This window comes from Ipomoea triloba, chromosome 2 (assembly GCF_003576645.1).
Source record: "Ipomoea triloba cultivar NCNSP0323 chromosome 2, ASM357664v1".
In the NCBI taxonomy this organism is placed as follows: Eukaryota; Viridiplantae; Streptophyta; class Magnoliopsida; order Solanales; family Convolvulaceae; genus Ipomoea; species Ipomoea triloba.
The window spans coordinates 10,761,389-10,781,629 of NC_044917.1; the positions used below are offsets into that span (position 1 = coordinate 10,761,389).

Sequence of the window (20,241 nt, forward strand, 5' to 3'; positions counted from 1 at the left end):
GTTCAAATTTTTTTTTTTTTTTTTTTTTTTTTTTTTTTTTTTTTTTTTGTTTTTTTTTTTTTTTTTTTTTTTTTTTTTTTTTTTTTTTTTTTTAAATATAATAATATTCTCAAGTTTAAATTTTCCCTTTACCCAAAGTTAAGGTTTTTTTGTTTTGGGTTCTTGCCAGGGACCATTAGAGTTTATTGTAGAGTGAGGCCTTTTCTGCCTGAACAATCTGATACACAGTCCAGTGTAGATTACATTGGAGAAAATGGAGACATCATGATAGTCAATCCTCATAAGCATGGCAAAGATGCAAGGAAGATTTTCACTTTCAACAAGGTTTTTGGAACTCAAGTGACTCAATGTATGTCTTCTTTTCAGCTTAGTGATTTTCTAGTCTGATATTAATTCGGTTCAAGATTGTTCATGTCTAATGTGGACAATTCATGCAACTTGTAAACTGCACCATCAGCAGATAATATACATATCTGTGACTTGATTTCCTGCAAATCATTCTGAAGCTTTTGGAATGCTACATATGTTTAGAAGATTCTCACCGTTGATTTTGTGTTTGCCGAATGCAGCACAAATATATGCTGACACTCAGCCATTGGTTAGATCCGTTCTTGATGGTTACAATGTTTGTATTTTTGCGTATGGACAGACTGGCTCGGGAAAGACATATACAATGGTAATTTGGAATTGCTGTTCTTTTGATCCAATACTTCATAAACATGAGCCTTCTAGACAGATTTCTGAATTCTTTATATTTCACATTGCTATATTTCTTTCATATTTCCAGAGTGGCCCGGATATGACTACAGAGGATACCTGGGGTGTGAATTATCGTGCATTGCGTGATCTGTTCTACATTTCACAGACTCGAAGTGACATTATAGAATATGAAGTAGGAGTACAAATGATCGAGATATACAATGAACAAGTGAGAGATCTATTGGTCATTGATGGGACTAATAGGAGATATCCTTATTCTTTCTCGTCTCTTTTAAAGTCATTGCACATATATATAGATTAATGAAGTTTTTATCTGTGCTACCCTTAACAATCTGCACATTAGACGTACGCAACAATTCTCAACTTAATGGCCTGAATGTTCCTGATGCAAGTCTGATTCCAGTTAGATGTACCGAAGATGTTCTTGATTTGATGAAAATCGGACAAAAAAACCGTGCTATTGGTGCCACTGCTCTAAATGAGCGGAGTAGCCGTTCTCATAGGTATGCTTGTCAAATTGTTGTCAAGAATATAATATATATTCCAGCGATATCCACAAACATTTGCCATTGATTTTCACTCAATGTCCCATGCTTGTGATACCATTTTGCAGTATTCTAACGGTTCATGTTCGAGGAAAAGAACTGGTATCGGGATCTATACTGAAGGGTTGTCTTCACCTAGTTGATCTAGCTGGAAGTGAAAGAGTGGATAAATCAGAGGCCGTTGGCGAAAGATTGAAGGAAGCTCAGCATATAAACAGATCGTTGTCTGCATTGGGGGATGTCATATCTGCTCTTGCTAAGAAAAGTTCACATATTCCTTATCGAAATAGCAAGCTCACTCAAGTATTACAAGATTCTCTAGGTACACTTTCTTAGAAGATTTCTTCAAAATTAATAGGTTGATGCAGATTTGTGTGAATGAAGCGTATATGTGACTATTCTATGGCTATGACTAGTAGGCATTTACTAATAGTCTGATCGTAAGAATTTTGACACTCGTATAATGGTGTTTCCTGCTATCTTTGATCTTTTTGTAGGAGGCCAGGCAAAGACCTTGATGTTTGTGCATATAAATCCCGATCTCAATGCATTGGGAGAGACAGTCAGCACTCTGAAATTTGCTGAGAGGGTTGCCTCTATTGATCTTGGGGCTGCTCGATCTAGCAAGGAAACTGGTGAAATTCGAGACATGAAAGAAGAGGTCTGAGTTTTCGAATCACTTGATTAGTATACCTTCTAAGTTCTATATCTATAAGAAGATGACATTATTTTGCATTTTTGGATTGATTTAGATCTCGAACTTGAAGTTAGCGCTGGAGAAGAAGGAAGCCGAACTTGAACACTTGCAAAAAGGTGTTAACACCAGAGGCGCAGCATCACCTCTTCGTATGCATAGGAATGGTGCAAATTCTAGCTTCAAACCGGAATCTAGTCAGCTATCTGTTGATGAAACTCGAAGCACTGAGGTAACTATTATGGAAGTTATTTTTACATATTACTTTCAGCTACAATTATTAACTTTTCACCAATTTTTATTTTCACAAAACATGATTTCAGGTCAGAAGCTCTTCCTCAGGTAAACAGCGAAGGTCGCCATTCCCTTCTAAGTTTATAGACAAGGATTCTATACCAAAAATGTCATTAATTACTGAAGAGGGACCGGTGCCCTCAAATAAGGCAAGATCACCTTCTCCTCCAGTTAGAAGGTCAGTATCGACCGATAGAGGCGCCCATATCAAGAGTAGGATCAAGCCTGAGATGAGTGAAAACCCGCCAGTTATGAAACTACCCTTTCCTGCTAGAGTTCCTGTCACTGTCAATAAGTCTCTTACTGGTGTACCCTCTATATTTCCATCGTCGGGTAGCTTGCAAGGACCTCACGGTTCACGAGGGTCGTTGAAGCAGGAAAATATCACCGATGTTCTTTACAGCCTCCAAAGGATGAATGTGGGAAAAATTCAACCAGACACTGAACAAGAGCAGTTTAAGCAAGTGCTTAATGTAAGGCAAGGCGGAATTAGAAAAGGCAAACATGATGGCAAGGCAAAGGCTAAGCATCAGTTATCGACTAAAATACAGATAACATCAGACGTTTCTGTGACATTGCTATCTGATGGGAGCTCGATGGATGAGGCTCAGAGAAGTGATGCTTCCGAGGCTGAGAATGACCACTACATACCTGTTGGATCACATGCCGGTACCATAAGGATGACGAAGAACCTTCCAAGGAGCTTCTCAAGAAACTCTCAGAATGTTGAACCAAGGTATCTGATTGATTACTTGCTTACACAATTAATTGGAGTGAATTTGTTCTGATTGGTGAAATTTTATCATATATACAGGGAAATGACACAGAGAATGGAAAGCTTATTGGATAAACCGTCATATACCAATAACATTCTACCTAATATGAAGGAGCCAGGTATCTCGTTTATTCCTGAATTCAGGAAACCCAATGACAAGCCTTCAAACGGAACCAGCACCCTAAGGAGTGCACGAGAAGTGAACAACTCATCGGCTCCTGAGATGAGGAGGAGCCGATCTACACCACGAGGGAAATTTATGGTTTAACCACGAGAAAAATTTTCATCTTGAGGCCATTATTTTGGATCCATTATATCACACTCGAGAGTTCTTGTACAGCCTTTCTTATACTTATATATACTTTGGAGCCCTTGCCCCGTACGCACTTAAAGAAGGTTAGGATGTTGAAGTTGTTGGAGTTTGGAAACAATCATTTGGCTCTTGAGCCAACTTTAAACGTTGTGTACTGTAGTGTGAAACTGTCGCGTTTTAGAGCTTGTTGGTGTGCATAGATACAAAGTTTTGTGTTCTTTTACTTGTAGAAAGGGTAGAATGAAAAGCCTCTGGAAGATGTATGAACATGGAAAGTGTTTTTATGTGAAAATGAAAGTAATGGGAGATCATCCAATCTAGTATATGAGCTTTGCTGCTGGATTTACAGGTCATTCTTGATTACATTTTGTTTCTATTCTAGTGCATAAAAGTTTATGCAAGGGCAATGAAGTAAATGATCCTTCCTAACTCAATCAACTGTCCATATACAATCTATGTGGTAAGACAACTCCTAATTTCCCGCAATGACAGTTCAGTTGGTTTTTGGGTGATAGATTGTGGGTAATGACACAGGATTGAGCCCTAGTAGCCGGAACGTGGGAATTACATATTTACATCCAATGTGGTCCAGGTATCGGCCCTCCTACCTAATGGACTGTTGAGTCACCGTTATTTACCCATCCACTATCTTGTCGGGTTGGGATGTGACAGTCCTATGGGCAAGAGAATTTTGCCTTTTGTGGCAAGAAAACTCCTAATTTATGTTTTTTTTTTGGTGAGCCTAATTTATGTTAATTAACTACAAAAGACATGTTTTACTTGTTTAGTTACTAATGTAAAAATAAACCAGATGCGCAAGATCAGGAAATGCACAAATAACTTTTCACTAAAAATGCAATATAAAGATAAAGGAATAATACAGACAACCTGGTTTGGGAAACAAATCCATCCTTGGATTTGAACAATGCATAACCACCTGTCTTGTTCTCCACCCAAACCCAATTTTCTTTCACAAATTTTTGTCTAGAATCCTATAGAGACAGGTTATCCAAGAACAAATTGTGTCTGTTCTATCATCTGGAAAAACAAATCTGTCACGCGAAATTGATTGTTTTGTTCATCATCTGTTTATTCATGTTGCAGATATTGATGAAATTCAATAACTGGCTCCTGCATGGATTCATGATCACATCTTTTACCAGGTGACATTCATCTAATTTTTGTGTGTTTTGATGATGATGGGGGGGATCAAACTTTTATGGGGCTTCAACATTTACATAAGAATATGCAAGAGATGTAGATTTTGATGAAAAATATATGAGAATAATGCACAAATTTCCATGGCACAATTGAGATCCATGAATCAGAAACAAGCAGATCAGAAGGAAACAGAAGAGAGTGCAACAGAACAAAGCTTTGTGACCTGTATACACCTAGCCAAAATTGCAGATTTGCTCCGAACCATCACGGTAACGTGGTCGAAATCTTTGATAGGCCACACCCTCTCCATCATTGTGGAAAACCCTTCAGAGGACAACCACTACACATGCAAGATTGACCTGAAAACCTGGCAGTTTTGGGGGAAGAAAGGCCTAAAGTCCTTCAATGTAGATCAAGAACGCGTCGATGTTTACTGGGATTTCAGGGCTGCTAAATTCTCCAGCAGCCCCGAGCCCGAGTCAAACTACTACGTTGCATTGGCCACGGGAGGGGAGGTGGTCATATTGCTCGGGGACCAAAAGAACGAGGCCTTCAAGAGAACCAAGTCGAGGCCTCCCGTGGTGGATGCAACTTTGGTGCACAAGAAAGAGAGTGTGTATGCAAAGAGATGCTTTTGCACCCGAACCATGTTGGGGAGAGGGAAAAGGGAGCACAACATTATCATAGAAACCGACCTCTCGGGGCCCACTGAGCCCGAGATGTGGATCAGCGTGGATGGGATAGAGTCGGTTCGGGTGATGAACCTCAACTGGAGATTCAGAGGGAATGAAACAGTGATGGTGGATAATGTGGCAGTGGATGTGTTCTGGGATGTGCATGATTGGATGTTTAATGATTATAGTACTAGTGTTGGGCCAGGGGTTTTCATTTTCAAGCAAGGGAATGGTGATAAGGAAGGAGAAGAAGGAGAAGGGGAAGGAAACAATAGCCTTTCTCAAACAAGCTGTGATGATTCACAATCCAGGCCATCTGAATTCTGCCATGTTTTTTATGCTTGGAAAACTGAATGACCATCTTGTTCTTGTCACATTCTTTGTGTAATGATGCCCTTTTATTTTATTATTATGATCCCTTTGGGTTCACACTTTTTTCACATTATCAAAACAACATTGTATGTGCTAATGTTGCTTGAGTAAATGGATTTCAATTTTTTTTTTTTATTGATTTACTGATCAAACGTTTTTCTTATTACAGTCTTTATAAATGGGTTGAAATTCTTTGACATTATTTTAATTTGAAATAGGTTCTCCAAAATTGTTGCTTTTTCAAGTTTGCATTGGAACCATGCACATTAGTTGAATTTAGTTTGTCAAAGTACTAAATTGTGTTTTCACCACAATTGTGTACAAATATTTTAGGGTTGAATTCTTAATTTAATCTTCTTAATATTCAATATATCGTTACTGGTTAAGAAAATCTCATATTAACTCTACTTATGTGAAACCCATTTTCAAAATATTAAAAAAAAAATCATACTTTTTGATTAGTTGAGATTTTGAAAATAAAATAATACGGAGTTAAATATTTGATAGAGGATTACCTATATATTAAAATAAACATTTTACTTTAATTTAATCCAAATTATTGGAAACATTATGTCAAAGAACAATTTACAAATCATAATTTTCTCTCTTGATATTGTCTTTTATATTACTCCGTAATATAATGTACTAGCGTTTTATGTGCGGTGCGTAAAAATTAATGTCCAGTATTAAATTTTTTAAATAAAAATAATTTAAAATTTTCAATTCAAATTATATTTCACAATTCTTTAAAATGATAAATTTTAATTATCATATTTAAATAATATAAAAATGATTTAATAATAATATATTTTCATAAAATTTATATTTACAAAAAAAAAATAGAATAAAATTTATAATACTAAGCTAACCCCCACACAAATTATTTACCCAACAAAAACAGCCATACTAAAAAGTAATTACGGAGTATAAATTACTCCGTATTTGATTTTTGTAGGGAACGGAAGCATTTCCCTTCTAAAAACCCTAAACAATCAGGAAGTTTGCCATTCACCGCCTTGACATTTCTTCGCCCTAAACAAAAAATGGCGATTTCCCTGAGGAATTTCTTCTGTAAAAATGCAATTCAGCTTCATTGTCGACTTATTCTGACGCCCAGGTAAGCATTTCTGTATATGCATATGCATTCGCATGTCCGCGTGTATGACTGCGTGTTACATTTAAGTTCGTTTATATGAAATGTATATGAATTTTGCTAAGTTCTGTTATGCAAAGATTTCATTTTTAGTTTGCAGAAGAGTATTAGCACAAGCTGCTCAAAGTGCAGCAGACACTACAACGCTTCAATTCCAGAGAAATACATTCCCAAGAAACCTTTGAATTCCGAAGAATCCAAGAGTGCTTCTTTGTCCGCAAAGAATCTGGTGGATGTAGGAAAGTATAATAGTGTGAACCGGAACTCCAAAAGAGCTGAGCTTCATCATGGTAAAATCAATTTAAGTAGTGGCTTTACTGAAGAGTTACAGTCTCTAAAATATAACCATATGCATGTTTCTTATGTGGTCTATGCTTGAAATGGGGGAGGGGAAGTTCAGAAAATTTGAAAGTCTTTACCACTTCATGAAATTTCAGGGATGGAGAAAGAAATTGATGGTGATTTCAGGTTTGACAACTGTGAATTCTTGGAAGAGCCTGAAGAGATCATATCGGATTTTAATGATCACCATGCATCTAGACAAAATGTGGAAAGAGTAGCAATTCAATTACTTGCTGCAAGGTTGGAATCCTAAGTTTAACTTCTTATGTGCAGTATCATGTTTGTGGGACCCTTAATGCCAAACTTTAAGTTTAGTACTTCGTGCCGTTCTCCTTTACTGGTCAAATTGGGGGTTTATTCTTCCTATCCTTGTTGCAAATACGTAATCAAGTTGTAACCATAGTCTGAATTCTTCCAAAGGGAAGCCTGTGGGGTTGCGAACAATTGGAAGTTCACTAATTTGAACTTATTTTTGTTGAGAAGCTGAATTGCCAGAGATAAATAGATGATTAATTGGAAGTTCACTGATTTGAACTTTTTTTTTTTGGGTTCCGAAGCTAAATCTCCCGAGATAAAAAGATGATAAACACTCAATCTTGCTTTAAATGATATGGACTACCTTTTTCTATTATTATTCTTATGAAGTATGTTTTTCTACTATGCAGAGCTTTAACAGCTGTCGAGCTTAAGAAGAAACTCCAAGGAAAGAAATTTCCAGTTCATACTATTGATTCAGTGATAACAGACCTGTGCACCAGGTAAATAATCTTGAATAAAAACCATTTAACCATAAATTATTGTGGGAGATGTTTTAATAGTTATGAATATCTATTCTTGTTTGCCCATACGCTCATTGTTGTATGGGAATTAGAATGCATTTTACTCCATGCATATCTGACTTCACATATTATTGATAACACTCAATCCATTGTTATTAACACATATCATTTCCTGCAGGGGTCTAATTAATGATTGCTTATACGCAGAAACTTATACGAGATCTAGATGGTCTTCCTTAAGTTGGAGTCCAAGAAGAATTAAACAAGTAAGTTTACTCTTATAATTGAAATGGATTGTTGTGCCTCCATGATATTTAAGTTGGGTTGATCCTCTTTGACAGAGTATCGCACTTTATTGTTCGTAGGAGTAGGGGAGGGGGTAGGGTTGAGAATGGATGTAGATAGAACTAAGGGTGTGTTTGGTAACCCGGAAAATGATTTCCGGAAATCATTTTCCGGGCTTTTGGTGTTTGGCAACATCCGGAAAATGTGGTCAACGGAAAACATTTTCCGTTGACCACGGAAAATGAGCTCATTTTTCCGGAAAATGACTTCGTACGACGTTTTTTTTTGTAAAAAAAAAAAAAAATTATAATTTCTAATAAATATTACTCCGTATTAGTTTATATATTTTTAGATTTTAAATAAAATAATAAAAAATATATAATTATACATTTCTACTCATTTTCCGGAAAATGAACCAAACACACACACACAGTTTTCCAGAGTACGTCCAAACGCCGAAAATGAACTCATTTTCCGGAAAATGACTCATTTTCCAGAAGTCGTTTTCCTGCTTTCCAAACACACCCTAATAAGAAAGAGCAATCCTGTTGAAAGATCCATCAGTTCTCTACTTCTACATTGCCTCCTTTTTGACAACAATATTAAATAGACCCACCCTGAATGTTTGTAGGTTATGCCGGACTGAGTCTGATTGAAACTTTCTTGTTGTTTCTGAAAAGAGTTCTGAAATGCCTTTAGACACGTTCAGGGTTAGCTATTCTAGAGGAGAAATTAATGAAATCTGTGTATGCTGGACAAGACACACTAGAACTTCTCAATCTCTCTTTTCTATGCATCCCTCAGTTCCCAAGTGTTTCAAATTTGCTTTTAGTTAAGATCAGTAGAGTGAGCTATAACATTATGTACTTCTCAGTGTGGGTGGTTCTTATTTATTTTTCATTTTTCCTCCACTTGATAATTTTGCTAGTTTTGCTCTCCACTTCTTCTTTTCCCATTTTGTTGATTGGAAGGATCCTTATCCCATGCCATTTGCTGCAATTCTCACCGTGTAATGGACTAATGGATATCATATTTGAGTTAGGCCTTGATCAAGAAGGGAGTAAATGAAATGGATGCAGACGGGGCAATAAAACTGGTATTCAAGGAAAGTGAAACTGGAGAAGAGCAAGAATCAGGGATTGGCATGTCCAAGCTTTCATTGGATCATCTTCTTGTCCAGGCCTCCAAACAATGGCTACGGAGTCGCGATGCACCTAGAGAGACACGGAAATCAAGAGTTATCCGTTGGCTCCAGTACCGTGGCTTTAACTGGAGTGTCATTAATTTCGTGCTGAAGAAGTTAGAATCCAAGCATCCTCCCTAGAGCTCATGCCAATATGCCATCAATGAAATCGGATGATGGGCAACATCTACTAAAACCTCGGGTTTTAGACCCTTGCCTTTCTAAACCTGGGGCCAACAGGCAAGGCGGCTTGGGACATTGCATGAGAAGGGAATGTCACTGTGGTCCATGCATGAAAGCTTGTTTTGCATGATTCTGGCTGGCATAGGTCCGGTTTGGCCTGGAATTATTGTTGTGATGATATGCAGGACTTTAGGAGGCTGGATTAGGTGGCAGTTGATGGAATCATTAATTGGGGAAAACTACAATTGTTATGTCTTTGTGCAGCCTGCAATTTGTGGTTGGCATATGAATGTAGAGAGTGTATATTATGGCCAAGTAATTGTAAAGGAGCGAAAATGGTCCCTAAGTAGTTCTGCAAATTTGACATTTCATGAGAAATGGTACTGCGATTGAAGTTTCAGATTTGTACACTCAATCAAGGATTACAAGAATTGTAAAACAATCTATTTTCCAACTTTCTTGGTGACTACAATCTAACCCTATCTATAGTATCTAGTCAACATGATTATGATTGTGATGAGACTCAAACTTATGATATTTCATTTGGAATGGTAACAGACTAACAGTGATGTCATCAGACCATAAAATACTTGGCATGCATCGAAATACATCCATATCAATCTAGTTAAATACCTCATAATTATCTATTCTCTATGCTAGGTAAATAACAAGATTATGATACCCAAGGAGATTATTCACCACAACATTTTAAAGATAACAAATCACTACATTGGCATCACAACTAAGAAAGCAAAATAGCATAACTTAAAAAAGAAAAGTGAAAGAAGATTGAAGCAATTAACGAGGACGCATGAGGAAATCCACTCCAGTCTCCAGAGTGCAGATTACTTCAAAGTTGATTCAGAAAGCACATGCAGCAAATTAAAGGAAATGTGAAGCTGGAAGCGTGGGGCCATGTGATTACTGCTACACAAGAGAATCTCTCAATTTCTTTCTTTCTTTCTTTTGTATTAAATATTAATTAATAAAGGAGCAATTAAGGCCGCCATCCACCCAATGATTGCCCCATTCCACCATGTCCTTCCTTATATCTACACATACAAGAGAATGAATGAGAATCTCTCAACTCAACTCAACCTAAATCCTACTCGATCTCATCCTTAAACAGACTAATTATACCCATACATCTTGTCGCCCCCAACCAAATGTCCTTTTTGTCCCTTACACATATCTCTCCCCAAACTGGAAATAATAATCTATTTTAATCTTACCACTTTGTACTTCCTGATCGAGTTTTAGCATAAGCTAAATTTTTGCTAACTCAAACTCTTAATCTCTACAACATCATTTTTACTGGTTGATGTGAGAAGAGATGATAAGTTATTTTCATTCTGTAAGTCTAAAAAAATGTCAATATTAAATTTTTATGTGAAAGAGTAGAACTTAAGAGTTCAAATAGTATTTTTCATTTCTACCCATTTATATGCAAGTTCATATTCAATTCACTGATGAAGTTGGTGAAAAAGCAAAATTTGAAACTTATTAACTTCATTTTATTAACTAATAACCAATTAATGAGTAAATAATGTTAAGCATATAATTATGATAAATTTGTATGTAAACGGTATTTTCCCTAACAATGCACTAATTCATTCACTCTAGCTACAAATTATGGCAAGGACTGGAATTTCAATTCATTCTATAACGCTTGGAAAAAAAAATATTAACTTGAGAAACACACCCTTTAGCATGCATTTAGCAAGCTACATACAATGCAATATAAAATCACATGAAACTAACGCCCTATTCCATTTGATTCTCTTATTGTATGGCCTGCAGGGGGGATATATTCACATGTTTTAGCCTCTCATCTATACCCTTAGCTTTATTATTGTTTAGATTGAATTGTCAGAGAACTCAAAGGAGCAGCTTGAAGACCCATGCAACACATTCCTAGTAGGAGGCGGCGGCGATTTGGGGACCGCCGTGGCTCCGCCGCCTCCCTTCACCGCCTCTGAAGTCGCCGGATCATCGTGTCGAATCTCTTTCAACATCGCCACAACGTCCTTCATCGTGGGACGCCCCTCCGCCTTGTTGCTCACACACAGAAACGAAACTGCTAGGGTCTGCAGCATTTCGTGCATTTGGGGATCGGCTCTGCCCCTCAGCTTTGCGTCCAAGATGTCAGCCGGGTCGCGCTTGCTGTGTAAGTGCTCACGAACCCACTGCACTAGATGTGCTCCTCCCGGCAATGTTGGGTCTAGTGGATGCCTCCCTGTAAGCACCTCTAAGAGGACTATCCCGAAACTGTAAACGTCGCTCTTTTCAGTGATACACTGCATCGAAGCATGCTCTGTACATAAAGCACACTTTTATAAGTTTCATGTGTTATAACAATTAAATAGATTAAATGGAACAACTCCAACCAAGCTGGTATTTACTTAGTAACCACAATGTTACAAGTTTGACTCTCCATAAAAAACATGTTGGCCTTCTTTGTTTCATCAGGCAGCTAGGCAATTTAAGCTGGTTTACCCGCACACCCTCAAATAGTGGCTACAAGCAGCTCTTAGTGGCCACAATGTTACAAGTTTGATTCCCTGCAGGAGGTTGGCCAACTAGACAACCTAGACAAGTTTATCTCCTTTTGATCTTTTATCACCTGATTCACAAAGTGATGGGATTTACGTGATACACACCCCTCGATCAAGTAGCGATTGCAGTATAATCATGACTGAAAAATCACTAAGGGCGCTTAGACGGCCTAATCGACTGTCTAACCACCAATTAAGGTGATAGTTAGGCCGTCGGCCCGCGCTAGACAGGATTTTTGGAACCGTGGTTATAATACTATAACTTATATTGGTGTGAAGAAACTTACCCGGAGCCATATAGCCATAAGAGCCGGCAAGGTGAGGCCTAAGGGCCTGCTTTGAACCGTCAGCGCCGCCGCAGTTGCTATGAACAATTCTTGCCAGCCCAAAATCAGCAAGGTAAGGCTCCATTCGAGGGCCTAACAACACATTCATAGCTTTAACATCCCCATGCAGAATCGGAGGAACACAATCATGGTGCAAGTACGCAAGCGCATGAGCCACGCCAAGAACAATCTCATATCTGCTCTCCCATTCCGCCCCTCCCTTCCCAGTTCCATGGAGGAGCGAGCTCAAGCTACCATTAGGAAGATAATCATAGAACAGCAGTTTCAAGCTCCGGTTCGAACCCCACCCTAGAAGACGCACAATATTCTTATGCCTGATAGAACCCAGAGTCTGAATCTCAGAACTAAACGCCCCTGATTCCTCTGTTGACCACATCTTCTTCACCGCCAGCGTTTCCCCATTCGGGATCATCACCCTGTAAACAACCCCTGAGCTCCCAGTGCCAATCACATTGGCTGATGTGAGGTTCCGGACTATGTCATCAATGGAGAAATCCAGTTTCTGATAAAGGGTCATCTCCCATGTGTCTGTATTAATCCCTGACCCCTTGTTGCCCAAATGGGATCTAACCAGGATATATATTGCCAGAAATACTAAAACTGCACTGGCAGTTACCAGAATTGGCATTGCCAGTTTCATAGTGGTTTTGGTGTGTCCTCCTTTTCTATCAGCTGAAGTCACAACCCCGCCAGAAATGTACAGAGAGGGGTTTCCAGCAAGATCTGTCAATGGGATTTCGCGGAAGAAGGGCGTGTTGGGGAGCTCGCCCTCGAAGTTATTGGATGATAAGTTGAGGGAAACAAGGTTTTGGAGGTGTGCAAGAACATCTAATTTGCCAGTCAGCTTGTTGTGGGAAAGATCAAGAGTTGCTAGTTTTGTAAGGCCAGAGAACTCATCTGGGATGTCTCCAGTGAATCCATTGTAACTAAGGTTCAGAGAGATTTCCAGTGAGGGGATTTTACCCAATTCTTTAGGTATATTACCTGAGAAGCCATTGTTCCCTATGTCTAGCATCTGAAGCTTAGTGCAGGACACTATCTCTGCTGGGAATCTGCCAGAGAGTTGATTTTTCCCAAGATTCAGCTTTGTTAGTTCTGTTAAGGAACCAATGCTTGGCCCCAATGGACCAGTGAGCCTATTATCTGACATGTCTAGAAATTGTAAAGTTCTGGGTAAGGAATCGGGGACAAGGCCGCTCAATGCGTTTGAACTGAGATCAAGAAACTCGAGGTTTATGCATCCGGATATTGAGGGAGGAACAGAGCCCATGAAGTGGTTGTTGCTCATGTCAAGAAAATTCAAGATTTTTAAATTTCCTATTTCTACTGGAATAGTGCCTCCCAGCCTGTTTTTGTTCACTCGAAATCTATACAGCTCTGTGCAGTTCCCTATATCGGGTGGTATAAAGCCGGATAAATCATTGGAAAGCAACAACAGTTTAGTGAGGTTTCTCAGAGAAAATATCCCCTTTGGGATTTGGCCAAAGAGGGTGTTGTAAGAGAGGTCAAGGGCCTGGAGGCTCTCACATTCAGATAAAGAGTCTGGAATGTTGCCTGTGAGGTTATTCTGCCACGCGAAAAATAGAGTCATGCTTTTAAGTTTCCCTATTTCAGCAGGAATTTCCCCAGAAATTGCATTGTTGTCAAGTTCCAAGTGAGTGAGAGCAGTGCAATTTGATAGTTCAGAAGGTATGGTACCTGATAACTTATTCACACTCAGCTGGAGCTCCCCGAGCCCCGAAAGGCCCCCCAAGCTTGCTGGGATGCTGCCTGTGAGGAGATTTTCTGATAAATCAATGACTGTGAGTTCTTTGCAGCTTCCCAGCTCATCTGGGATGGTGCCAACTATGCTGTTCTGCCATAGCAGCAGGCTCTGAAGCTTCCCGAGGTTCCCTATGCTCCGGGGGATGGGCCCCGAGATTGAATTCTGGTACAAGTAGAGATTCTGCAACTCACTGCAGTTCCCAATCTCCTCTGGGATGGGGCCTGACAACAGTGCTGTGTATATAGCTATGGTTTGAATCCTTTTCAGGTTCCCAATTGAGGACGGCAGGCCCCCGGAAATGCCTGTTTCTGCAAGGCCTAAAACCTGCAAGTTCTTGCAGTTCCCAATCTCAGAAGGTAGTTCACCTTTAAGATTCTGATTCCCACCAGCCCTGAACACCTCAAGATTGCTCAGCTGCCCAAAGCTCCTAGGAATCTCCCCGCTGATCTGGTTATCGTAGAGCGTTAGATACTTGAGGCTCTCCAGCCTCCCAATCTCCCCAGGAATCCCACCTTCAAGCAAATTTGTGCTGAGAGCCAAAGCCTGCAACTTTGTCAGATTACATATCTCTTCTGGAATGGTTCCTGTGATTGAGTTATCACTTATGTCAAGAACAACCAGCTCAAGATAATCCCCAAACTCCCTGGGAATTGAGCCTGTGAGATTGGCAGATGATAGGATCAGAGTATCCAATGATCTGAGAGGCTGCAAATTTGAAGGCAATGGGCCTTGCAAATTCACTGCCTTTAAGCTTATCTTCACAACTTCTCCATCTGAATTGCAGGATATCCCAAACCAGGAACAGGGAGTTTGGTCCACAGAATTCCATGACTTCAAAGCATCTGTTGAGCTGTTCAGGCTTGTCTTCCATGCTAGAAGAGCTTGGCCCTGTGCATCAATGGAGTAGGCAGAGGAGAAGAAGAGGGAGTTTAGTGAAAGAATTAGGAGTAAGGTATAGGTGGAGAAAAGAGAAGGGTTTCTTAGAAGTGCAGGCATTGGTGAGAGAGCAAAGAAGAAGGTGATGAGTTCTTTGGGATTGTAGAAGGGGGAAACCCCATGTTTTGTTTATACAAGAAAACCAGAAGATCTGGATCCCAGACAACTTACAATTTTCTATTATTATTGTACTTGGGGAAATGGCTGTTGATTGGGAGAATGCTGATGCAGATGGCTTCCTTTGCCTTATTTATTTGTTTATTTATTTTTATTTATTTATTTTTCTTTTTCATTTTGTTCAAAAAGGCGAAATCTCTCGCCCCAAGAGTCCCAAACGATGCCACCTACACAGGCTTAGCTCACTGGTTCAATAGGCAGTATTTGAGAGAAAAGACCAATATTCGAATCTCAGCAGTGTGGGATTATGTCCAAAATGGGCAGATCCTGCACCGGCATTTGGCCCTATATGCTGAGCCATTGAGTTGCATCTTCCTAAATGCTCTATCAGGTCAGGGTGTAAGTAGTCCTTAGGATGGGAGATTGAACCTTTTGAAAGAAGAATTGTGAGGGTAAATCAATCTATTTTCACTTTTACAGCTTCTTTAACTTGTCTATTGATGGCAATAATCCTTCAAGCTAGTAGTGCTTTTGGATTGTTGTTTTCATATGACATATATTTGTTTGTCTCCATGACACTCTGCTTTTGGATAGTCTTTATTGGACATAGCGGTTGGAACAAAACTAGTGGTTTTCAATTCTCCATGGAAACCTTCATTCCCTATTTATCTTCTTTTCTTTGTGTTAAATTTCATAGATATTTTATAGTCTATGCTTTTTTTTTACTCCAAAAGCTATCTATCAATTATTCTCATTCAAATATTATGTTCTACCTTTGTACAAATTCACCGATATTGCTAGAATTTCGTGAATTTTTGACAAATTGAATGACTATAAAAATTAAGATTTCAGTCAAAAAGTAATTTTTTTTTTAAACTACTATTGAGATTCGTAAAAATCTTTCTAAGTGATTTCTAACATTGATTAAAGTGGTTGGAATTTTTTATCACTTCCAAACAATTCAAAATGTGATTGAAAGACCCTTAAAAAACTCTAAATTTTCAAAAAAACAGACCCACACATGTTTTATTTTATTATAGCAATGAATATATGATCTTTCATTGTCATAAGGGAAGCGCAGATCAACCACCCGCCCAGCTTGAATATGGATGTCGTATAACAATCATTTTAAGCCTTATCACTAACTTTCTCATCCAATGAATACCATCTTGGTAATCCTATTAATTATAATCATTAATTTGGTGGTTCATGAAATGCTAAAATATTATGTGTAAAAATATCATCCGGCCATTTAATGATAATTAATATGACTGGTTTAATTCTTCACTATTACATAGAGTAAATTACTAAATCCCGTCTTATGACCTTGACAACATCTTAAAGTGATGCGGGGACCAAACCCGTGCCACTCACATGCAAAGCGAGTACTCTACCATTTAAGCTACATCCCATTTTTACATATGTGGAACTTTTGAATTAGTAGAAAGGGATTATTATTATTAGGTAATTTTGCAAAGACTTTTTTTAGCCATTTCTGCAGTAGTGTAATGTACCATAAAGAGAGCTGGCAGAAAATGGTCCATCATATTCATATATACATATAACACATATAGTGGTGGTACACAATATAATGATGAGTCATCCCACATGTTAGTTATGGGGATTTTAATTGACTCCTCAATGTGGTAGAAGAACATGGGTGAAAATAAAATTAAAATAAAAGAACATGGGTTAACTGACACCTTTGCATTTGCTTTCAAACTTCTCTACTTTTTAAACAAATTTTTAAGATTTCTTAACCAGGGGAAATTTTATTCCTTTTAAGACTTTAAGAAAAAATTACAGTATCATTTACTTTTTTGGTCTCATTTTATATATGATTAATAAGAATTGACTTAAGTTATTTACCATTCCAATTTTTATAATATTAAATTTAATTTTAGTATATAAAATTTACATATTTGTCAACTACTATGTAATGTGATAGCATCCCTGTTATCATTCTAAATAGGTGGTTACAGGATCGAACTCCGGTCGCGGTGGAAACATTGCTATTCTTTGGACACAAAAAAATTGAGAAATTATAGAACATATATTATCTGTTAAGAATCATGAGTGGTTAAAAAATTAAATTTAAAAATAATCATAAAATACTAAAGAAAACAATCAAAGAAAAAAGAATTGGTTTAACAAATCAATATTAAATATGATAGTTTTAAAAAAATAAAAAAAATAATGATAAAATAAAAAAAATATCAAAGAAAAAAGAATTGGTTTAACCAATAAATAATAAATATGATAGGTAAAAAAATTAATTTAAAAATATGATAAAATAGTTTTAAAAAAATAATCAAAGAAATAAAGTTAGTTTAATCAATAAATAGTAAATATGATAGGTAAAATGCTACAACTGGAGTATAATATTATTAGCGTGGATATTTTGTTTCAATTATCATAAATTTGAAGATGAGATGATTTCTGATAATGTGAAAGAAAGTTAATTACAAAGCCCTTCTTGAGAACCTAAAAGTAATTTCATAAATCAAACGAAGATATATAGTATTTATAGAGGCATATTCAATCTAAATTTTTGTATTCAACACCCTTAGTACATTATATAAACTTTCATAAACATTAATTACTAAATATATATAGTTGCATCTACTTTATAGATAAAAGTTAAGAAGTTTAACAATTATATAGTACATTATATAAACTTTCATAAACATTAATTACTATATATATGTAGTTGCATCTACTTTATAGATAAAATTTAAGAAGTTTAACAATTATATTGAACAAATAAAACCAAATACTTTGTGGTCAAGTTGCATAATTGTACTTTTTTCAAATAAGTGATTATAGGTTCAAAACCACTATGGGATTATTAATTTTTTAATACTTTCTCAACCTATTGCCCCCACATGGTTCGAACCTATGACTTCCCATTTGGAGAGCCACAGTTATGATGCTTGACCACAAGGTTACTAGTCAAAATTAAAGTTATTAATTTTTATTTTTTTGAAAACAAAGTTATTAATTTATTTTTATTCAATTTTAATTTAATTAAGAACTCAATTACTCTTTCTAATCAATACACCACCTATTTGTCAACTCTCATTAGTAAACCATATTTGTTATTCATTGTCTCTCCATTTGTCTTCAATCCTTTTCTTTTCTTTTTTGAAAAAAAAAATCCCTAAAATTTTAAATTAAAAAAAAAAGGACAGAAAATGAAACCTTAACAGCATTATTTTCAGTGAAAATGGGGATCTGTATTAGTAGTTGTCACTTGTCAGCAGAAGAATATAAGAATATAATGAATTTGGATTTTAATTAATTAAGTATTTGCATAAAATATTGTAATTAGATGGAGATCCAATCTAATTAGTGTCTCTTTGAAAGTGGAGAGAGTGTGGAATACTGAAAGCCACATGGTAGGGAAGAATTATAATCTTTATTCTTATTTCTTTACATCTCTTGTTAATGTTAATTGTTTATTTAATTATAACATATAATAAACTGTAGATTAGGTCATGTTGTCGGGCGGCCTTGCACTCAAGAGGGACAAAACCACAACAATTTCAATCTTTTTAATTCATTCTATATATTGCCCTACCTAATTACTCTTTCATAAAAATTTTAAAAAAAATCACTTTAAACAGTCATTTCCTCCTTTTATATAAGATTGAAAACTCTTTATATTTATAAATTACCTGTAAATAAATTGGTGAACCTTACTATGAATCAAACTAAATAATTCATGCAATAATAAAGTATTTTTCAAAAATCAATATAACAATGACGTGTTAAAGTTAAGATATGTTGTGAGCGTCGTATGCACTAATTTCATAGGTGTACTTTATATTTGATGGAGTTGTACCCTCACCATTCTTTTATATCACTAGTAAATCATACAATTTTATCAAATATACAACACTGTGATGTACAATATTGCATAAATTTTAAATAATTATTTGAATATATAACATTAAGGGAGACATTGGGAATGATCAAGGAGTACGTCTTCAATTACTTTCTAGCTTACTAGAGAATGTTGCGTAATAGGGAACCCACTAGGATATCCAATGTGGTAAGGGAAGAGAGCAAATGCATGGATTTCTCGACTCATCTAGCACAAATAGACCGCTAAGATACTTCAGTTTTATATTAACTAGCTAGATCGTCCTCCTGATGAATATCGTCCTATAAAACGCCTTGCACACTTCAAATCGAAGTCTGGATCTCGCTCTCTCTTTGAAGTCTTTTGGTCGTTTTAAAAAAATATGGATTTTGTGTGCACACATGCTGCAAGTAATTATGGAAATTAAAGAAAGGTGAAGAGGCATAATTGGAATTTAGTTCATCACATGCAAGTCATCCAAAATGAAGAACACAATATAAAGGGATCGAGCATAAAATAATCCAAAGATAGATCAGGGATTCTTGAGTATTGACGTACTGGAATAGAATGCTTTATGCACCAATTATTTAGTTTGTTTAGACTTAATTTCATTTTTTTGTCCTAGATTTATAGGTGACAGTCCATTTTTAGTCATTTTTTTTATCAGAACATTCACTTTTGGTCTTAGTATTATTGTGACATGACTATTTTTGCTTCTTTATTAACAAAATAGTTTAAATGTCGTTAAATACAAGGACATCTCGATCTTCAATTAAATATTTTTTTCAAAAAAAAAATATAGCGGCTCAACCTACTTTTTATAATAAAAGATCGAAATGTCTTTGTATTTAATGACATTTCAACAATTTTGTTGATAAAAGACTGGTCATGCCACAATAATACTAGGACCAAATTAGGACATTCTAATAATAAAAATGCTAAATGTGGATTGTCACATATAAATCTAGGGCTAAAAATAGAATTAACGTATTAATATCTTGAAGCACAAAGAGTCAATTCGACATTGACTCCTCTTAGGCTCGAATTCATGACCTCCTATATGAGGGAGGGCACTGCATGCCATTTGAACACAAGGTGCTTAGCTATATATATATATATATATATATATATATATATATATATATATATATATATATATATATATATATATATATATATATAT

The 20,241-nt window shown here is 36.6% G+C and overlaps 4 protein-coding genes across 4 annotated transcripts in view; 3 read left to right on the forward strand and 1 right to left on the reverse strand.

The window, feature by feature from the left end:
• The window catches only part of LOC116010612 (kinesin-like protein KIN-14F), a 9,720-nt gene extending 6,054 nt beyond the window's left edge, over nucleotides 1–3,666 (forward strand). Inside the window, exons 10-18 of the mRNA XM_031250094.1 lie at nucleotides 170–349; nucleotides 570–676; nucleotides 788–966; nucleotides 1,059–1,223; nucleotides 1,334–1,587; nucleotides 1,763–1,926; nucleotides 2,018–2,191; nucleotides 2,283–2,989; nucleotides 3,068–3,666. Of these exons, the coding sequence (XP_031105954.1) occupies nucleotides 170–349; nucleotides 570–676; nucleotides 788–966; nucleotides 1,059–1,223; nucleotides 1,334–1,587; nucleotides 1,763–1,926; nucleotides 2,018–2,191; nucleotides 2,283–2,989; nucleotides 3,068–3,296 (2,159 nt within the window). The 3' untranslated portion in view covers nucleotides 3,297–3,666. The remainder of the gene's footprint in view (nucleotides 1–169; nucleotides 350–569; nucleotides 677–787; nucleotides 967–1,058; nucleotides 1,224–1,333; nucleotides 1,588–1,762; nucleotides 1,927–2,017; nucleotides 2,192–2,282; nucleotides 2,990–3,067) is intronic.
• Nucleotides 3,667–4,248: 582 nt separating this feature from the next.
• Nucleotides 4,249–5,683, forward strand: LOC116010613. Its single transcript, XM_031250095.1, has one exon. The coding sequence runs from the start codon at nucleotides 4,643–4,645 to the stop codon at nucleotides 5,531–5,533; it is 891 nt and encodes a 296-aa protein (XP_031105955.1). The 5' UTR covers nucleotides 4,249–4,642; the 3' UTR covers nucleotides 5,534–5,683.
• An 828-nt stretch (nucleotides 5,684–6,511) lies between these two features.
• Nucleotides 6,512–9,984, forward strand: LOC116007136. The gene is made up of 6 exons (XM_031247740.1): nucleotides 6,512–6,665; nucleotides 6,795–6,991; nucleotides 7,139–7,283; nucleotides 7,709–7,801; nucleotides 8,001–8,088; nucleotides 9,150–9,984. Exons 1-6 carry the CDS (start codon nucleotides 6,592–6,594, stop codon nucleotides 9,429–9,431), a joined length of 879 nt encoding a protein of 292 aa, XP_031103600.1. The 5' UTR covers nucleotides 6,512–6,591; the 3' UTR covers nucleotides 9,432–9,984.
• A 1,119-nt stretch (nucleotides 9,985–11,103) lies between these two features.
• Nucleotides 11,104–15,281, reverse strand: LOC116010627 (LRR receptor-like serine/threonine-protein kinase). Its single transcript, XM_031250109.1, has 2 exons — nucleotides 12,316–15,281; nucleotides 11,104–11,787 (listed from the first exon to the last, which is right to left on the reverse strand). The coding sequence occupies exons 1-2, from the start codon at nucleotides 15,134–15,136 to the stop codon at nucleotides 11,330–11,332; spliced, it is 3,279 nt and encodes a 1,092-aa protein (XP_031105969.1). The 5' UTR covers nucleotides 15,137–15,281; the 3' UTR covers nucleotides 11,104–11,329.
• Nucleotides 15,282–20,241: the final 4,960 nt, after the last annotated feature.

What these genes read in the sequence shown, in the direction of transcription:
- LOC116010627 (XM_031250109.1), bottom strand. Translation starts at nt 15,136, where the DNA reads ATGCCTGCACTTCTAAGAAACCCTTCTCTTTTCTCCACCTATACCTTA. An exon ending in TTATGGCTATATGGCTCCGG is followed by an intron (nt 11,788 to 12,315) that starts GTAAGTTTCTTC and finishes CTTTATGTACAG; the next exon opens with AGCATGCTTCGATGCAGTGT.
- LOC116010613 (XM_031250095.1), top strand. Translation starts at nt 4,643, where the DNA reads ATGGCACAATTGAGATCCATGAATCAGAAACAAGCAGATCAGAAGGAA.
- LOC116007136 (XM_031247740.1), top strand. Translation starts at nt 6,592, where the DNA reads ATGGCGATTTCCCTGAGGAATTTCTTCTGTAAAAATGCAATTCAGCTT. An exon ending in CGACTTATTCTGACGCCCAG is followed by an intron (nt 6,666 to 6,794) that starts GTAAGCATTTCT and finishes TTTCATTTTTAG; the next exon opens with TTTGCAGAAGAGTATTAGCA. An exon ending in ATAACAGACCTGTGCACCAG is followed by an intron (nt 7,802 to 8,000) that starts GTAAATAATCTT and finishes CATTTCCTGCAG; the next exon opens with GGGTCTAATTAATGATTGCT.